At 36.7% G+C, this 20,715-nt stretch overlaps 2 protein-coding genes across 2 annotated transcripts; both read right to left on the bottom strand.

Moving 5' to 3' along the window:
* Window positions 1–4,251: 4,251 nt before the first annotated feature.
* On the bottom strand, window positions 4,252–6,343 carry LOC123524675 (lysosomal acid glucosylceramidase-like). Its single transcript, XM_045303033.2, has one exon. It carries the CDS (start codon window positions 6,015–6,017, stop codon window positions 4,422–4,424), a length of 1,596 nt encoding a protein of 531 aa, XP_045158968.2. The 5' UTR covers window positions 6,018–6,343; the 3' UTR covers window positions 4,252–4,421.
* A 9,396-nt stretch (window positions 6,344–15,739) lies between these two features.
* Window positions 15,740–18,232, bottom strand: LOC128555640 (uncharacterized). The gene is made up of 2 exons (XM_053538622.1): window positions 17,971–18,232; window positions 15,740–16,881 (listed from the first exon to the last, which is right to left on the bottom strand). The coding sequence occupies exon 2, from the start codon at window positions 16,824–16,826 to the stop codon at window positions 15,765–15,767; it is 1,062 nt and encodes a 353-aa protein (XP_053394597.1). The 5' UTR covers window positions 16,827–16,881; window positions 17,971–18,232; the 3' UTR covers window positions 15,740–15,764.
* Window positions 18,233–20,715: the final 2,483 nt, after the last annotated feature.

Below are 20,715 nucleotides of genomic sequence, written 5' to 3'. Positions count from 1 at the left end.
TGTTTTTCTTTGATTTGACCTAGTGACCTAATTTTTGACCCAGATGATCCATATTCACACTCGGCCTAGACTTAATCAAGGCAATCATTCTGACCAAATTTCATGAAGATCAATTGAAAAATACAGCCTCTATTGCATACACAAGGTTTTTCTTTGATTTGAACTAGTGACCTACTTTTTGATCCCAGATAATCCATATTCGAAATCGACCTAGATTTCATCAAGGCAATCATTCTGACCAAATTTTATGAAGATCAATTGAAAAATACAGCTTCTTTTGCATACACAATGTTTTTCTTTGATTTGACCTAGTGACCTACTTTTTGACCCCAGATGGCTCATATTCGAACTCGACCTAGAACTCATCAAGGCAATCATTCTGATTTTACTTCATGAAGATCAATTGAAAAATACAGCCTCTATCGCATACACAAGGGTTTCTTTGATTTGACCTAGTGACCTACTTTTTAACCCCAGATAACCCATATTCACACTCGACCTAGATTTCATCAAGGCAATCATTCTGACCAAATTTCATGAAGTTCAATTGAAAAATACAGCCTCTATTGCATACACAAGGTTTTTCTTTGATTTGACCTAGTGACCTATATTCTGACCCCAGATGACCCGTTTTCGAAATTGACCTAGATTTCATCAAGATAATTATTCTGATAAAATTTCATGAAGTTCAGTTAAAAATACAGCCTCTATCGCATACACCAGCCAAATGTTGACGGACGACAGACAGACGACGGACGCCGGACATTGAGCGATCACAATAACTCATTGCTCAGGTGAGCTAAACAGCAGACGCAAACTGTGTGTGTTAACGCCCTCGTGGTTCAATTCCAGCGCATCTAAACTCTGAACCGCGATATGACAAACCACTCGAAGGCCTTGATTATTTTCAGTCTTACATGTTCATAGAAATATTTTGGTAAAATATGCTGGGCTTCATTTATTCGAGTTGTAATGAACCAGACGTCATGTCGCATTTTGACATCATAATTGATGTCATAATGCTCTCTTACCAGTCCTCGCGCCAACCGTTGTTTATCGCAGATTTTAATATGATTTTCTCTGTTAAAACTCTCTTACTCTAGAATGACGTCACGTTAATGTGCGGTGACATCACTGTTTTTGTTTTAAAGCAGCATGCCTTCAGATTTGGCTAAAAATAATCTTTCTTTCAAATTGAAGTTTTGGTCATATTATGAACATTAGAATATGAATTTTTGTTCCTAAAATATTTTAAAAATTCCGAATCAAGAAAAAAAGATGACCGCGTCGGGAATCGAATCCCGGACCGCCGCGGTAATAAAGACATTTTCGCGTCGTCGTAACCTATACCGCTGTAGCTGAAGTAGTGAATAATGACTTCAAAATATAGATATTTATAATCGAGACAGTTTACCTTGAGTAAAAGCGTGACAAACGCTTTTCGATTTTCATCGTAAAAAGTAGTAAAAACAGCAAATTCTCATGTGTTTCCGTAACATAAAGTTTGGCCAAAATACATGTCAGAGTTATGGGACTTGATGCCATCACCTAGTTCTATAACCCCAAAGACACATGTGAAGTTTTAATTCAATATCTGCATTAGTTTTGGAGATTGCATACAAAACTTTAACTCCAAAAGGGGGCATAATTTGGCCAAAACACATGTCAGAGTTACGGGACTTGATCCAGTGAGTATCGTCATTGACCTAGAAAAAGGGAAAACAAGAGGGCCAAGATGGCCCTAGGTCGCTCACCTGAAAAACACACCATAATACACCATTACAGTGTAAACATAGACCTAGTGATTGCATGGAAAAAAATATTCTGACTAAGTATCATTAAAATTGGAGCAAACACAAGTATTTTTTTTATTTGACCTAGTGACCTAGTTTTTGACCCCAGATGACCCATATTCGAACTTGACATAGATTTTATCAAGACAATCATTCTGACCAAATTTCATGAAGATCAATTGAAAAATACAGCCTCTATCACATACACAAGGTTTTCCTTTGATTTGACCTAGTGACCTAGTTTTTGACCCCAGATGACCCACATTCAAACTTGATCTAAAGTCAACTTGACACAAGCTAAATGTTGACGGACAGACAGACAGACGACAGACAGACGCCGGACATCGAGGGATCAGAAAAACTCACATGCTCAGGTGAGCTAAAAAATAAGTTTCAAAGTTGTATGCCTTTAAATGGCAGATATACGCACTTGCATGCAAAACTTTAATCAAGGTGTGATGCCGGCGCCGACGCCAGGGTGAGTAGAATAGCTCGGACTATCGGACAACGAAAAGTCGACCTAAATAAGCAATACAACACAAAACCGGGGTCGTAGCGAGAGGCTAACTTTGTCCGAAGCAAATCTGAAAGGGCTTGTATGTCGTTTTGGAGTAATACGAATTTTCGACGTTGCAGAATGGGGTGTACGCCACCCCACTCTTCCCCCGTCGATAGGGGTTCGGTGACCTTGAAAAAAGTAGAGTAGACCATGAAATTTAAATAATTTCAGTTGCTTACAGTTAATACTGTAAAACGTGCATCAACGTATATGTTGAATCACCATGTTTTGTGTGTTAAAGACATTGCTGATGATCTAAGTGTTGTACCAACTATGCTATAATTCATTACGGATTAATTGCATCTTCCGAAAGACAATACTATTACCAAGCAACTGAAATCCCCTATCGGAATATAGTTTTTGTTGCTATTGCGCCACCAATTTTAGGTGTTACAAAATTTTTATAAAATGCTTACTCAGAATATTTCCATTTTCAAAAGGGACCTGCATATTTTCCAAATTGCACACCTGGTTTCATAAATAAATCTCTTTTGAAGTTATACCAGGATATATCTCTGTGACTAAAGGGCGGACATACCTCTAGATCTCTAGATTGCCTTCTAAACTAGATTGACACAGAAACCCCATCCGCTTTTCCGTGTCACTGCGCATGTTTTCAAGACTAGGACAAATGCGTTTTAAGATATATGCAATACAAACTGTTAAGCACTTAATGTGTATTTGTTTAGAAGTCGATGTTGGATGACCCGACCATAACTCTGATCTTGCTGAGTAAAATCCCAAACAGAACACTAGGTGCTACATAACAATCTTTTGATGTTTTATGAGTCTAAGTCAAATACTTTCTGAGATACATGCGACGCAAACTTTTGGCCCCCTTTTCATGCATATTTTTGTCTAAGTCAAGGGCCATAACTCTAGTCTGACTGTGTGAAATTCAAATAAAAACACCAGATGCACAACTTCACATGCTGAATGATAATTCTGCGATGTTTGATGACTATGGGTCAAATACTTTTTGAGATAAGCACGACACAAATTCGGTCGGACGGACGGACACAGTCAACTCCAAGTGCCTCTCCTCCAGAAAAACAAATAAAGGTGGAGCATAAAACGGTTCCGAATGTAATTTACAAATATCTCAGGATCCATCTTTTCTGACAGACATACACAGGCAAACCGACCAACAGATATAAATATGAGCAAAATTAAGTGATGCATATAATCTTTATATCTCCTTCTACCCAGAAACAAGGTTTATAAAATATAACACTGTTATTTTTCTTAAATTCAGGCAGATTACACCCTTTGTGATTGAAGAACGAACATTTTACGGACAGCCGTATATATACTCTCTATACATATTGCCTCCTATCTCTGAACCATATTGCATGAAACAATTTCTTTCATTTTCTAAGTAATGATAGGATCCATTTTTTTTCATATTTAAGGTACTAGTACTTGTTGTTATAGCAACTATATTTGTTTACATAGCAATCAAATAAAAGGACGAGCTTATGCCTTTTATGGGCTTTTCATTAATTCTCATACACTTTTCTGGTCAGTATAGGATCAAACTTTCGCAGACAAACAATTATCACAAACAGTCATAATTTTAAACATGACAACATATTTTCGACCTAGCAACTAAACTAAAGGGCATGAACAATGTCAGTGTGGTTCTTAATTACAATACCAAGTTCCAGTTAAATACTTTATGTATTGTTAAAGTTACCACATGATCCAGTTTGCGGACGGACATCGAAGAGCTAGAAGAACGCCAATGTTTCCCCCGGTTTTATCCGGGAGATTGTTTGCAACAATACAAACACTGTTTCTGTTGACAAAATATATAGTTAAAATGAGAGATGATCAGCGTAAATAAATAAAGAATAAATTTGGAACAGTGTGTACCACTAGCAAAGAAATAAAATCGGCTTGAACTTTTAACATTTTGTATTGCTGAAAAGTCAAAATTAAAAAAGATAACATTTATCATACAGATAAGAAGTCACAACATTTTAGAAAGCGAACTGTGGATGAATGTTTTTAAAATATCAAAAAGGTCGGTTTTATCACAGTTTTAATAATACTGAGCAGATCCGACCTCAATACCTCCACCAGCGGAATGTTACGAAACTTTTAGGCGGAATTTCAAACTTAAAATTGTTCCCTGCTGTAAGTGGATCACTTACAGTGATATTCAACCCCAATTCATTTATATTTACAAAGTTGGCAGTTACGAAACGATTATCTCGGATGAAGAATAACGCTTCCACCCCGGAATCTTCAGTCACATTTGCTTCATGGTGAAGAAGTTTCATGCCGGGCTCCACGAATTTGCTGAAATGTCCCATTGCATAGAACATCGGTTGTTTGTAAAATTCATCTTTAGCAGCATTGACAATGATCGGACTATCGGCACGATTGTTTTCCCAGTTGGGTCCGCCTTGCATATTAAGTGCCATATTCCAATCCACCCAACCCGTTACTCCGTGCCTTAAGTCTTGCATGATGTCATAGAAGTAATGCTCCCCGCGGTACCAGTTTCCCAGCAAAACGGATTTGTTCTTATTCACTAAATCTTGCTCGCAAGCCTCTGTATTCAAAATGAAGTAATCCTGTCCGAATTTCTGGTAGGTCAGGTCTAAAGCTGACGTAGGAATAAATAAGTCCGCATACCAGTGGATGGCTATTCCGGATATATATTTGGCTGCATTCGGATCTTTCAATACCACTTCCGGCCAAAGCGGCAAGAAAATCCTCTGATCATCAAGAATCATCAATTTCACGTGTCCAAATCCATTTTTCTCGAGAGCAGGGCCTAAATCTTTTGCGATAAAGTCTCTCTGAAGCTCCGGGGTCCAACCGAGGCACTGGAATGAGAATCCGGTAATCATACCGTCAAAGGGTTCGTTTTGGGCCGTCAGACCCCAAATATCTATACCATGGCTTTTATATGCTTGCAGAAATTTCACAAAATAGTTCGCCCATGCTTTGAAATATGGTCCGCCAGGTTCGCCTTTGATAGTCCCCTTGCCTGTCATATTGTTGTTAGTTTTCATCCAGTAAGGTGAACTCCAAGGACTTCCAAACAGCGAAATATTTCTTTTACTGAAAGACATAGCGTCCTTGATAGCCGGAATCTTGTATAAAACGTCTTCGTCGACGAGAGTAAAATTTGAAAGTGTCAAATCCCCCTCAGTATCGTCATAAGAATAGATACGTTTAGAAAAGTCACAACTTGCCATTGGAATACGTCCTATATTATATTCATTCCCCGCCGATGAAAAGTATGTGGATAAGAGATTACTCCGAGCTGCTTTAGACAAACTGTTCATAGTGATTGTTGCTGCGTCTGTAAAAGCCCCACCAAAACCAATAATCGTCTGCCCAGTAGTAGTTCCAACTTTAAAGACATTCTCTTCACTGGGTGGCGCCCCAAAAGATCCCGACCGCCGCACCATCCGAAGTCCGTCCCTTGTGGTAACAACAGCATCGAAGTACGGGATCGGGTTTGCCGGTCCCGGTTGTTTCGGCTCCTTGTTTTCAAATGTGTCACAATATGTGGCATTACATACACATACGATTGAATCTTGACCAAAACTGCGTGGAACACACGGGGAATCGAACGCCACCCCAAACGAAGTTAACGTCAAACAGAGGAGGAAATTGTAAGCTCCCATTTTCATTGAACACTTCATTAAACTAAGGTTGTACTATCTTTATCTTATCTTCTCCAGGTCAAAGTCTCGAGCATGGTCACTAAACTTGTATCTACACCTTTTTCGAACAGTATATAAAGTGTAAACAAACTGCTCTTTGGCTGTGTCCGTTTAATTTTTCGTATTTTAACAGAGTCGTTAGCAGCAGTTTAGAAATGTAACATCCGCAGTAAAGTCAGCCATTTACACAATGATTCGATACGTTTCGACGAAATTCCACTTCCTCCTCATCTTTCTCCGGAAATTTGTGATATATCACGAGACACAACAACTTTGTGTATATACTCCCGGAAGTATTTTGCAGTTACCTCCCTTATTCTTATACTGCATGGAAAAGGTGTGATACATTCATAATCGAATTCAACTAAAAACTCATATATGTATTGCCGGTCCTTGACCGGTCTGTCTCTCAACACAGATTAGCTGGGCTACCCAAAACTTGAGTGGGGCCTCCGTGCCCGAGCGGTTAAGGTCACTGACTGAATCACTAATCTTGCCCCAGAAACTTCGCTTGAATGTCTTCCAATGTCCGAACCCTTCGGACTTTAGGTTTGATGTTGATATGCGAAAACGGGACCGACCATGCAAGCATCAAAAGGGTTTTGAGTTAATGTTTCCGGGGAAAGAAGAATGCAACTCTGCAGCCTACTCCATATTGCAAATAGAATCTACTACAATAAGAAATACTTCAGACAGCTAATCTCATCAAATAATGACATTTTTTCAGGCTCTCGGGATGTCAGTTAGCATGAATGCTTCTATGGGTTATTCATTTGGAAGTCAGGAAATATATACAGACAGATTTAGCCTACATTAAAAAAAAACTAATACATTAATCTGAAATACTTGAAATGCAATTTTATAAATACATGTATACTTTTATAATAACAATAATAGTATTAATAACAATAATTATAACAATTATTATTATTACAATTATTATCATCATTATCGTCGTCGCCGTCGTTGTCATCATCATCATCATCATCATTATAATTATTATCATTATTGTTATTATTATTTTTATTTGATGGCATACAATGCGATAAATTTAAAATGATAAAAAGATTAGAGGAAGTCGTTCTTACGTGCAATCATTTAAACAAAATTTGGAGAGGACCTTATAATGCTACAGGCCAAGTTATATTACAACCCATTACGTTAAAAAATCAGAAGTTCTTCCTAGATTTTCAAAGAATCAGACCTCAGATCAACCATTACCAGATTTTTCATAGTAGATCCATGTTCAATATCCTTACCATTTTGTAAAAAAAGTTGTTGTTGTTGTTGTTGTTGTTCATATAAATTTGTGCAACAATCAATTAGAATAATGTTTTAAAGGTGGAAAAAAGGTGGGACAATAATAGTGGTCCCAGCTGGGTTTAAATAAAACGCCCCGAAAAAAATGGTAAAAGAGAATTACAGCAAACCGAATGAAAAAGGCTTTAACCACAGTGCTTCGGAATTACTTGAAGCATACATTGTATTTAAATATGAGAATCCTCAACTAGAACGTGGGGCCTCAGTGGCCGAGTGGTTAAGGTCGCTGACTTCAAACCACTTACCCCTCATCGGTGTGGGTTCACCACTTACCCCTCATCGGTGTGGGTTCAAGCCTCACTCGGGCGTTGAATATTCTTTATGTGAAGAAGCCATCCAACTGGCTTACGGAACGTCGGTGGTTCTACCCAGGTGCCCGCTCGTGATGAAATAATGCACGGAGGGGCACCTTGGGTCTTACTTCACTATCAAAGCGTTAAAACCAACAAAATAAAATAAATAAATCAACTATAACTTGGGATATTTAGGCCAGATTTCTAATTGGCAGTAACTCTTGGTTTGTCCGCGAAGCTGACCTTTTTTCTGGACTCAAGAAAAACTAGAGAGCACCACCAACAGAACTGAAACATAAGACTTTTGCAAGATATTCTTATAAATAACCAAAAATATTGTGCAGAAGGTAGTAAACCGTTGCAGCGGTTTTGAAACAATGCAGAAAAAAATACATTCTTCTTGCAATTTTACCAGTATCTAACTTTTATTTTCATTCGTTTTATCACTTTTCATTATCAATTTTCATTTTATGCCAAGTTGGTGGAAACGAACATGTTCAAAAATTTCACCCAAACTGTGGGCGAGTAGCTTTAACATGATAGTACTGTCTGATATATACAAATATATAACCGGTAAAACCAAGACAGAATGAAATATAAATGTATTAAACATACTTTGGGTATAGGAGTATAAGAATATTGAAACGACGGCAGCAAAATTTTCAGATATTTCTTGACTCGACACTTTTAACCTATAGCTTGCTAAATTTCTAAAATGGACTGGTCCATCATTCAGTTTGGGCAATACCATTTATCATTCGAAGGTGTGTTCAGTGAAAATTTACGGACTGAATAGCGAACAGTGTAGACCACTGTCAACCTGCACGGACGTGCAGGCTGATCTTTGTCTGAAAATGTTTACCTTCCCTCTGTTGGCTGTAGGCCTACAAATATAAAGTAGCTAAAATATTCAGCTGATGTTTTAGAACGGACTGTCTGAGTATGAAAACAGCTTCGTATAAATTGATCTTTAGAAGTGTAGATAATCGCAATAGCATTAGAGAAAAACATTTCTAAAAGGGAGGTAATAACAAAATTAAATAACTCGTTAAAGGATCTGATAAACATGTCCAAAAAGAAGTTTTAGTATAAACGTGCATTCAAACGAACAATACAGAATACGTGTACGCGTACGGTTTCATATTTGCGTATTATTATATATCTGCTAAAATTGTCCACCAGTTTGATCTGAACGTCTCGAAGGAACTGAACTCCAGATCGTACGACAATAAAAAAAATATCAGGAATTTATTGACATATTTCTTAAGACGGCTACTAGAAGGTTATGAACTTTTCCATTCTGAATCACGGGTTCTCGAAGGTAAACTACCTTAATCACATTTAGTGTTTGTCAAGATGAAAGGAAAGTTTATTGCCGAGGCAACGTGAGCTCAATTCCCGTTCCACACACGTTTTTTTTAAATACTTAAGAAACAAAAACTCATGTTCTAATGTTCGTAATATGATAAAACTTCAATTTAAAAAAAAAAGATCATTTTTAGCCAAGTCAGTCACCGGTCAGATCATGTTTAGACTTATATAATATTATAATTATTCTATGTATATTTATATAGATAAACTTAATAAATGACTTGCATTGTTCGCCTAGATGTAATTATGATTCTAGAAACGTGGAGGTAACTGGGCGTAATTGTATATTTGTCCGCTAATTAACCGGCTAATTGCTAATTGAGGTAAGACTGCAGTAGAATGATACATTAATAACAATGTTAATGAATTCTGGATATAGAGCCTTGTTATAATAACATCAGGATTACAAATCCTCGTACAGTAAACTTTTAACCTCTCCTTAGATCTAATACGCTTCTTTACAGATTTACAGGATGAAGAACAGATATATTTCCATTTCCCAACAAATATATTTCCATTTCCCAACAAATATGGAAAAATCAAATATTTTGCTATCAGCATGAGATATGTAGCTGACAGAAAAGAAAGACATCCCGCTTGCTTCGTTCAATGTTATATATCGTTCGTACTAGCATTTGAAAAGAAGGAATTAATAGGAGTTGGTCGTCACGGAAACCATGGTAACTATTAAGGCAGAGTGAGAAAAAATGTCAGTTCTGTATTTGCGATCATATAATTAAGTTTTGCTTCGCCTTATTCCCTCAGCTGTATAAAAGTAATAATAATAGACCTAATACTAATATCAATACATCGGCACATTTTTATGTGATGATTTGCACTAAGTGTGGAAAAAAATAATCAGTCTGTGCCGTTGAATCCGCATGATAACGATAATGATAAAGCACGACCGTATGAGAAAAATTAGTATAAAAATTGCAAAAATTAAATAATTTTCCCCTCTCTTATTTTAACTATCCCGCTTCGAGTGCGCTACTATATGTTGAAAAATAAAATAGTATTCAATATATGAAGAAGAAAAAGTTAACACTCGGCATTTGTCTTAATTTTTACTTAAAGTTTTCTTCATTAAGTTATTTCGTATAAGGAATCAATAGTTTCTGTTAACATATTCTTTACATTTGGTAATCTTACATGTGTATAATCCATTGATCCCCGAAATATCAGATTAACACGGTCTCTTAATCTCAAAACATTTGATCTGGCCTGTAAGTTGATCGGCTTCCATGTACGAGAATATGCACGTAGTCTCAACGCCCGGAGACAGTTCTATGCCAGCCATTGATTTTATCTGAGAGGAGTACAGATCTGTGCCAAACCGAATGAGAATTTGGAATATTTGTCAATAAAAACTCTGTGTGAGACTGTCACAGAAGTAGGAGCAAGGGAGCTCCACCGAATATTGTGTATAGATTTCTTTTATTTCTTTAAATCGTCAGATGGTATGGAATATTCTCAAGTGTGTATGTCGAGCTTTCATTAAAGAGCGGGGATAGTAGTAATAATAAAACGAATATACTGAGCTAATGTCAGACAGTAGCTAGGGATCATCTGAAAAAGAGTTTGTATTTGAGAAAATTTGATCTGCAACTTATTATATATATATTTGTAAAGCCAAAATAGGACTATAAATTGTATCACGATGGGATACTAAAAAGAGATAGTTAGAATGGTGTTTAGAGAACTTTAGAAGGGCATTTGTAGAGATAGAAAAATAAAATTTTGCCATTGGATAAGCGGATAAAAAAAGTTGGTGTGAAATAGAAAAAAACAACAATAAATCAACGGCAATAACTACATATGCGGTTTCGTTACAGAAATGCAAAAGACTTGATAATGTTCTTGTAAAATCATTTGGGAAGTTAAAATAGAGGAGTAAAACTGAGGTACAATATAATTCAATTTTATTTCACAAATTCATCGTGTCTTACATTGTATATAATCTCTTAACATGTGAAAAGAGGAAGAAATTGTCTCGGGACAACAGACGTGTAGGCGCCTAATTTCTCTGAAGATTATATTTGAGGAGATTTCTGTCTGAATATGGATTTTCCACAATTCAGGCATTACTTGTACAGAGCTCTATTGTTTGTACATGTCTTCTTTGGTAAGTAGCTGCGTAGTTCTGGTTGCTTTTTGTCTTGACTGGTCATAATGCCTTTGATTAAAATACGACTGCCACATTTTTTGTTATGAACATAAAATATATTATTTTCTTGTTAAACCCAATGTTTAAATTGTTTTCTCATATATTTGTCATAGGTTTGACTATAATTATGATTAACATATTAGAAAGTATGCGGATGCGCAGGCTGGTATGGATCCATGCTGGTCGCAAATGCACTATGTTGGTTTTCTCATGGTGCGGCTCATTTTGTGACTCGTATATTTTAATAGTCATAGGCTCAATGATCAATTTATTGTATGTACACAGAGACTTTTTCCAAGGATAATTCAAATATATATACCTTTGAAAAGTTTAGCAAATAAGGTTGCATAAAGCTCTATCCGTCACATAAAAAGGGAAACATTTTATTATAAGAGTTTGACCTCGTTACATATTCATGTTTAAAACATCATAATTAGCTGCATTTTTTCTTTGATTGACTTGAATATATATAAATAGAATTTCAATTATTCAATCATTTATTTTTTCAGATGTTTTCGCTGCAAATACAACCACATCGAGCCCAACTGGTAAGTTAGTTATATTAAGCATATATGAACAAATTATTGATCCCGCTCAGTGGGCTACTGGGTATTTAGCCTAATTGGCATAATCTCTAATTATATCTATACAACAGGCCATTATGATGGGAAATCTTATTTTACGACAATGATCATAGAGTTTTATTTAACCCTTATTATGCTGGGCACGACTGATTCTGCCTTTGCGACCAGTGTAGATCATGATCAGCCTGCACATCCGTGCAGTCTGATCATGATCTGCACTGGTCGCCATTCAGTCAGTATATTTTTGGCAAGCATCCCTTTTAATTGTTAATGGTACTGTCCAAATTGAAAGATGGGCACGTTCATTATAGAAATCTAGCAGGGTAAAGATTAAATACAAAAAGAGCCTACATGATAGAGCAGCATCAAGACATCTTTAGAAGGTAACATTGCTGAACATGCACGATCATTACTGTTTTCTGCCAAGTGCTGGCATTAATTCTCTTCCCCTTGATGACTCTGGTTAATAAGTCTTTTTCTGCATATGGTTACTATTCATCGATATCACACTTTATAGCCCCACTCTAATGTACAAGACGAGTAATGCATAGCAAAGTAATTACATGCATTTTTAACATGCATGCGGACATTATCTTGTATAAGAGATGTGCCTGTGGACCAGTGGGAGGTGTATGCTACGGGTCTTTTTATACAATTTAATTAAATAAGAGCGAAAGTAGCTGAAAACGTCAGTCAGTACAGTAGATTAGCAATATTTTATGGAAGAATATGAACTAAGCAGCTACGGTATGCCAAGTAAGATCAAATGGCGTGGTTTTGACTTAGGGAAAATGTATGTATATAATACGTAAAAGAATGTTTAATTTTCGTTGTTGTTTTTTTTTGGCCCAGTACGAATTTCCTTTCAGTAATACATCTATGATAGTTTTATTGAAAGAGACTTTTCAACTTAGACTGATATTTTACTTGTGTTTATATAGATTTTGCTAAGCGAAACAGAAAGTCACTCAAATGAACTAATGTTGCGAAATGTTTGTATGTATAAACGGGTTTTCTGTTTTACAGGATCTCAAAAATACAACGTACAGGAAAAGGAAAAGGCGTTTCCAGTGTGGCTGATCGGTGTGATAATACTTTCAAGCATTGCACTCACTGTGCTCGTGGCAACAATAGTACAGAGGTATATATATCGTCTGTCATTTGTTTATGATGTTAAGTGTTGCACACAGTGAAACTAAAAGTTTGAAGTACTCATAGGTCCACTATTTTAAATAGTTCATGACTGTTACAGTATTGCGCTTGTTCTTGGTAGTAGTGCATTTTTGGGTAAGAATAGTACCAAAGAATCATACCTGACATTAGGTCTTGCGAAGATATTAGAAGCTTAGCAATATATGTGAATGTGTCACAATATTAAATATACACGATGCTTTAGAGATACAACAATAAAGTTTCACTTGTGCAATACTGTTGAGTAATACATTTTTTATTTTTCAAATTTCAGAATTATGCGACGCAGAGCGGAAAGACATGAACAATATAGAATGGCCAGCTAGCATCGGTTTAGGAACCAGTCAGACAATGCATCAGGGACCAAACATTTACGTAATTTAAAGTCATGCTGCGGTTCAAATTGACTGAGCGTCAATGTAAAATCATTTGTAAAAATCTGAGTGAGAGAAATTCATACATTTGATTTTGATTAATTTGGTACCAGTATTGTAATCCAGGCACGGCGTCTCGTGCAAAAAGGTTTCGTCGATTCTTTCTGGTGATTAAATAAATAGCAGATTATTCAGCTTGCAGCTGCGATCACAACAAAATTCCATGTACCTGGTGCATATTATATATATTTCGAGGGCTCAACGCGAAACTAGTCTAAGTGTACATAGAAATAGAAGCAGATAGACTAGTTTCGCGTTGAGTTCTCGATATATGCACGGGCAATTCATTATTCCTGCATGGATGCGGCGGAAACGGAATGTATTTTCAAAACCGACCTAAAATATCACTTTTTATATACACAAAAGCGAAATATATCTAATTAATGTCAGTTTCTTTTTTCATTGGATGCGAGGGTCAAATAGGTAAAAAAAATTAAAGCTTTTTGAAAAGACGCGAAATAACAAGGAAATGCGGTTATTTTACATAATTATAAGATCAATACTTTGTTTCACTGATGAACACAAGATATTGCATTTTCACACGTGGCTATGCCTCTCTTGCAATAATTGCATTTAGCATTCACTTGGTGGACGATATTACAAACTTGCTCTCAAGCAAACAAATACATGTATCCGCTATAAAGTCGGAGACTTGGAAGTATATTCCACGTGTGCGAGGCTTTGTGAATGTTTGAATCAGGGGACAGGCTTGATTTACTTCATTCATGCTATAGATACACGCAAGTGGTCACTGGTCAAATGTATAAGTAAGTCTGTTTCGGACAGACAGATACACAGTCTGATAAAAGAAAAACTGGGGACATCTAAGAAACGACATTTATGGATTTAATATAGTTCAATGAACATATATATTAATAAGGATGGTATGAACACTCATGAACAAGAGCTGTCTGTTGATAGCGCGCTAGACTATTCGAAGAATTGATGGAAGTATGGGGCCAAAATATTACCAGAGGTTTTTAGACAAAAGAAAAGTAATAGATAAGACAAACAATTTACCTGTATTTGTGGATTTGGATAAGTCTTGCACTATATGGCAATGTGTAACCATGATGGTAAGCAAGTTTCAAAGCCATATATCAAACAGTTTAGACAAAATATGGAATGGTATGCGAAACTTAACTAATTTCAATGTCAAAAACGGGCCACAACTGAGCTAAAGTCATTGTCCTAGTTATGTAGTCTTGCCTAAATATGTAGACTATGATGGTAAACAAGTCGTCCAAGTTTCAAAGCCATATCTTAGGCAAAATACTGACTGGTATGAAAAATTTAACTGATTTCTATGTCCAAAAAGGGCCATAATTCAGCCAAAATAGTTGACAGAGTTATGTACTCTTGCCTACAGATGGAAATTATGACGATAAACAAGTGTTCAAAGTTTCAAAGCCGCATGTCAAATAGTTTTGACATAACGCTGACTTGTACGAAAACTGAACCAATTTCCAAGTCCAAAAAGGACCACAATTCAGCCAAAATAGTTGACACAGTTATGCTATCTTGCCCATAGATGGAAATCATAATGATAAATAAATATTCAAAGTTTCAAAGCCACATGTCAAATAGTTTTGACAAAACGCTGATTTGTACGAAAATTGTACCAATTTCCAAGTCTAAAAAGGGCCATAATTCAGCCAAAATAGCTGACAGAGTTATGTACTCTTGCCTACAGATAGAGACTGTTATAAAAAACAAGTGATAAAAGTTTCAATGCCGTATGTCAAACACTTCACACGAAATATGAACTGGTACGAAAAACTTACTAGTAACCAAGATTTGTAACTTAATAAAGGGGCCATAATTCAGCCAAAATCATTGATGGAGTTATGTACTCTTGCCTAAAAGTGGACATGGTGATGGTAAAAAAGTGTTGAAAGTTTCAAAGTTTTATCTCAAAAGACTTTGTCAAAATGTGGACTGGTACGAAAAAAATTAACCAAGGTGTGACGCCGGCGCCGACGCCGTTGTGAGTAAGATAGCTCTACTTACTCTTCGAATAGTCGAGCTAAAATATAACTGCTTGAGCAATATCTCAACAAAAAATACAAAAAAAAATAACACAGTGGGGAAGACAGTAGTAATGCCAATTTGTTTTAATCGCCATGGTCTCACTGATGTCAAGTGAAGCAGGCACGTGTTTAAAGGTACTGTAGACAAGAGCTACTGAAACATCTTTATGTACATAAGAATAATTATTATATGTTCACTGTTATCGTTTTACTATCATTTTACAATAACAAAATACATCTACAGTTAGCCGAAGACTTGTTTCGCTCTACATCCTTACTCTTGCCTTATTTCTTATTTCCTTTTAATAGTTACACATAGTCTATTTGTGAAATATGTTAGACCGTAAACAGTATATGCTCTCTGCACATTGGACATCGATTATTTATTTTCCCAATTTCTTGCAAACACTTGAAGCAAGTTGTTTTATGGCCACAAGGAACAATTTTCAAGAGACGCTCTGTCTGATAACACACTGCGCATTCTTCTCGAGTTTCCGGTTCCGGAACTACACCTTCTATGGCGTCTTCTGATTGGCCAATCATATACCCTACATCTCTTCTCGAGATCTCTTCATTTGTCATTCGATAGAGAATATCCAAAACTCTGTTTCTAGACTCCGAGTTCATTGCCACCGTGCACAGCCATCGTACAAGGGGTCGGATATCTCTCACTCTGCACACGTGCATAAGCACGGGAATCACAAGAACAAATATTCCAACAGTACATGAGGAATATATCACACATACGTAAGGGTGCAAAAAACTGTAAAGAACATACTTTATGAGACTTAACAAACATCTGGATGGCAGTGCTATAAGATATTTAAGAACGACTATGACTTTGTCCATTGTGTACCTGATTAGCAACAGTGGAAAAGATGTTAAAATATGGCATGCTTCAAAAATATAAATCAGGCATGTTTTGATATATGTCTGAATGAATAAGTCATACAGAATATGGTCGAATAACATCTTGATAGACGAGCAATATTTTTGTGCAATACCACTAAACGAAACAATTGGTGTCACGGTTGTCTTAACAGCACCCAATTTCTTGGCAGCCTTCAGTGTTAAGTTTGTAGCGTAACTAATAACAGTTTGTAGGGCAACCACAATGTTTCGCAAACAATACTCTACGAAGTCCAGCAACGAGCACGCCATTTTTGTACACAGCTCTTTACATAAATCCAAGAATGTCGTCCCGAATTGTGACAAAATGAAAACGGGCGATACTGTGAAATCTAGCGCAGCATTGAGAACAGTAAGGATGGCATTTGAAGTTTTTTCTAGCGGTGCGCAAGCGCAGTCTACGATGGCAACTGTATAGTCAGATGGACTGGTTGTCATACCTACGAGAGCCGCTGTTAGAATCAAAACTAAGGAACCAGTCACCCACATCTCACTTTAGATGGTACTTCATCAGGTTCAAAATTCGACTTCCTCCATTTATGTCCTTTTGTATGAAAAGAAAGTAGCATTTATAAATTAGTGTTTCCATATTTGTTTTTATAAACTTTTATTCAATTTCAGCTAGTTCGAATTTTACTGTCCGATTCATTCGAACGTTTAGACACTAACAATTCCTACTTTTTCCGAGAGTCGCATTTTATACATAACTAGGATAGAATATTTTTAAATGTACTCGTACTGTATATGAGCCGCGCCATGAGAAAACCAGCATAGTGGGTTTGCGACCAGCATGGATCCAGACCAGCCTGCGCATCCGCGCAGTCTGGTCAGGATCCATGCTGTTCGCTTTTAAAGCCTATTGGAATTGGAGAATCTGTTAGCGAACAGCATGGATCCTGACCAGACTGCGCGGATGCGCAGGCTGGTCTGGATCCTTGCTGGTCGCAAACCCACTATGTTGGTTTTCCCATGGCATGGCTCATATATTTCTCGAAGAATAAGTAATAGAAAGAGCATTGAAACTCGAGGGTAAACGATTTGTACGAGGGGGCGTATATTGCCATATACAGCAGTTCAGTGAGTACTTAAAATCCTTGCTTTACAAACGGGTAAAGCCCAGGTAAAATAAACCAATGCTAGAGCAGAAAATCAATAAAATACACTTCGTTGTCTACTTTTCCAGACACGTTGGCATAATTTCCTATCCAACAGTGCGGTAACTAGCGTGCGGGTATTTAATACCTGCACACTTTTTTTTACCGCACCCTGTACTGTGTATACGAATTACCTGCACCAAATTTGTTAAGAAAAAACACCGAGCTATGATACAAGTAAACATACATGACTGACAAAACAAATGTTATTCGATTCGGCCAGGACCCACTCTGATCCAATCACTGATCATGACTGTACTACAGCGACGTATTTTAGTTCAACGGCACAATTGTCGACTTTCTGCTTTAATGGAGGGGGTAGAAAATCATCGACCTTCCGCTAGCTAGTTTCATCGGGTAATTTCGTCCTACATCCTAAGCAGTGTTTAAACCCAAACTGTATGGGAAAGTTATTCCAAGCCTCTTAATCCCCGATTTCAGCTGCAAGACCAAAGACAGAAACAGAAGCAATTACTTACGCATCTGTAAATTGTATCGAACTAAAACTTCAGCATGAATTATTCATTGAAACTCTGTCAGATAATAATTCCATCATCTTTTACATATATTATGAACACAATGTTTAAACACATGACATGACATTAAGGGAATGAGAAATATATCCAATCCTTTTAAAAACTGACTTCATAATGCATGTAATAGAAAAAAATGAAATCATAATTGGATTTTCACAAAATTTTGATTGTGAAGTTATCTTATCATAAAACATGTCAATGACTGATAAATGAATACAATGTACGGTTACATATAACATTTATCAGGACTACGATGAACTGTAGTGTAACTGGTTTGAAGCCTCGTCTACATTATAAAATATTATTGAATATTGAATATACCCTAGTTTTTGACCCCACGTGACCCAGATTCAAAATAATCCAAGACTTTATGATAACAAACATTCTGACCAAGTTTTATGAAGACTGAATCCAAATGCTAGAGTGTAAACAAGCTTTTTCTTTGATTTGACCTGGTGACCTAGTTTTTAACTCTGAGTGACCCAGATAAAAACTTGCCCAAGATTTCATGGAGACAAACATTCTGACCATGTTTCATGCACATCTGATGAAAAATGCAGCCCTTACTGCATACACAAAGTTTTCCTTTGATGTGACAGTGACCTAGTTTTTGACCCCAGATGACCTATATTCAAACTTGGTCTAGATTTGATCAAGACAAACAATTTGTTCTAATTCCACGAATATCCAGTGAAAAATGCAGTCCCTAATGCATACTTAAAGTAGTTCTTTAATTTAACCAGGTGACCTAGTTTTTTAACCCAGAAGACCCATATTCGAACTTTGCCTAGATTTCATCAAGATCATTCTGATCAAATTTCACAAATATCTAGTGAAAAATGCAGCCCCTATTTGCACGAATATTGAGTGAACAAGAGGGTCATGATGACCCTGGATCGCTCACCTGAATAATATGAGGTGCATGTTTCAAATGTCAAACTGATGCTAAAATATTAAGAAAGTAGGTCAGTAGGTCACATTCATGGTCACTAAAAGTGTTAAGATCGGTGTGCAAAACTGTATATGTCATCCAAATTTCAAGGCTGTATCTTAAAAAACAAGAAAATATGTCAGTAGGTCAATATCACAGTCAAGTGACCCCTAATTACTTGTGGTCATCAAGTAATTAAAAGTAAACAGTCTAAGAAATATGATCAGATAATTTTTGAAGTACTTTTTCCTATATAACTCGTACACAAGTGACCCCCGGGGCGGGGCCTCTTTTCACCGCAGGGGCATAATTTGAACATTCTTGTTTGAGAACCATTAGGCAATGCTATATACCAAATATCAATGGCCTAGGCCTTGAATTTTCAGGCAAGAAGATTTAAAAAAAAATTCCTATATGTCTATGTAAAACTTGGGACCCCCTGGGTGGGGCCTCTTTTCACTTCAGGGGCATAATTTGAATAATCTTGGTAGAGGACCACTAGATGATGCTAAATACCAAATATGAAATCCCTATGACCTGTGGTTTTGGACAAGAAGATTTTTATTAAAGTTTTTCCTTTTGGTTGCCATGGCAACCAGCGTTCTGTATGGAATTCAATTCTTTCAATAAGTTTTAAAAAAGACCACCCAACGGACATCCCTGTGAAGTTTCATCAAAATTTGCTTGGTGCTTTAGGAGGAGATGTTGTTTAAAGGAAAGTGTGGACAGACAGATGGTGAGCCAAAAGTGCAGCCCTTATTGCATAAACAAGGTTTTTCTTTGGTTTGACCAGGTTACCTAGTTTTTGACCCCATATGACCCATATTCGAACTTGACCTAGATTTCATTCTGATAAAGTTTCATGAAGATCCCGTGAAAAATGCAGCTCCTATTGCAAACATAATGTTTTTCTTTGATTTTTGATCGGGTGACCAAGTTTTTGACCCCACATGACCCAGTTTCGAACTTTGCCGAAAGTTCATCAAGATAAACATTCTGACCAAGTTTCATGAAGATAGGGTGATAATTGTGGCCTCTACAGTGTTAACAAGCTTTTCCTTTAATTTGACCGAGTGACCTAGTTTTTGACCCCACATGACCTAGATTAGAACTTGACCAAGAGGTCATCCAGGCAAACATTCTGACCAATTGTCACAAGTTTCAAACTTAAACTGTGGACTCTAGAGTGTTAACAAGATTTTCCTTTGATCTGGCCTACTGACCTAGTTTTTGACCCCCCAGTTTCGAACTTGACCTTTCTGACCAAGTTTCATAAAGATTAGGTCAAAACTGTGGCCTCTAGAGTGTTCACAAGGCAAATGTTGACGGAGATAGCTACATAACTGGAAGAGGCAGGAGGCGTTCTATTCTTCATCCAAGAGGAAAGCATCCATGTTGCTGTCTACACTATCAAAGTCGTAATTCTGTTAAAAAACACATTCTATAGATTTTCATCTAAGTGCCACCTTAACTAGAAGTGTACCTTTAGGGACTCTATCTCCAACTCCCTGTCATATGTTGACAGTGTAAGCCTAAGTAAACTTTCGCATTAGCTTGTGTTCGGGGTGCGAGTCATAAGATGGGAAGAGTGGTATAGATACTATAAAACATCATCAAAAACGCTTGATGAGGGACAGAAGGGGATTTAATCCCCCCAAAGAAACATAGGTGCATAAGTTCACATGCTAAACAGCATCCCTTTAAAGTTTCATGACTCAAGGTCAAATACTTCTAGAAATATGAGACAAAAAATATTT

Source organism: Mercenaria mercenaria, chromosome 3 (assembly GCF_021730395.1).
Source record: "Mercenaria mercenaria strain notata chromosome 3, MADL_Memer_1, whole genome shotgun sequence".
Classification (NCBI taxonomy): Eukaryota; Metazoa; Mollusca; class Bivalvia; order Venerida; family Veneridae; genus Mercenaria; species Mercenaria mercenaria.
This window is presented reverse-complemented; position numbering and strand designations above follow the sequence as displayed.

Excerpts from the sequence above, each read along its gene's own strand:
- LOC123524675 (XM_045303033.2), bottom strand. The coding sequence starts at position 6,017 with ATGAAGTGTTCAATGAAAATGGGAGCTTACAATTTCCTCCTCTGTTTG.
- LOC128555640 (XM_053538622.1), bottom strand. The coding sequence starts at position 16,826 with ATGTGGGTGACTGGTTCCTTAGTTTTGATTCTAACAGCGGCTCTCGTA.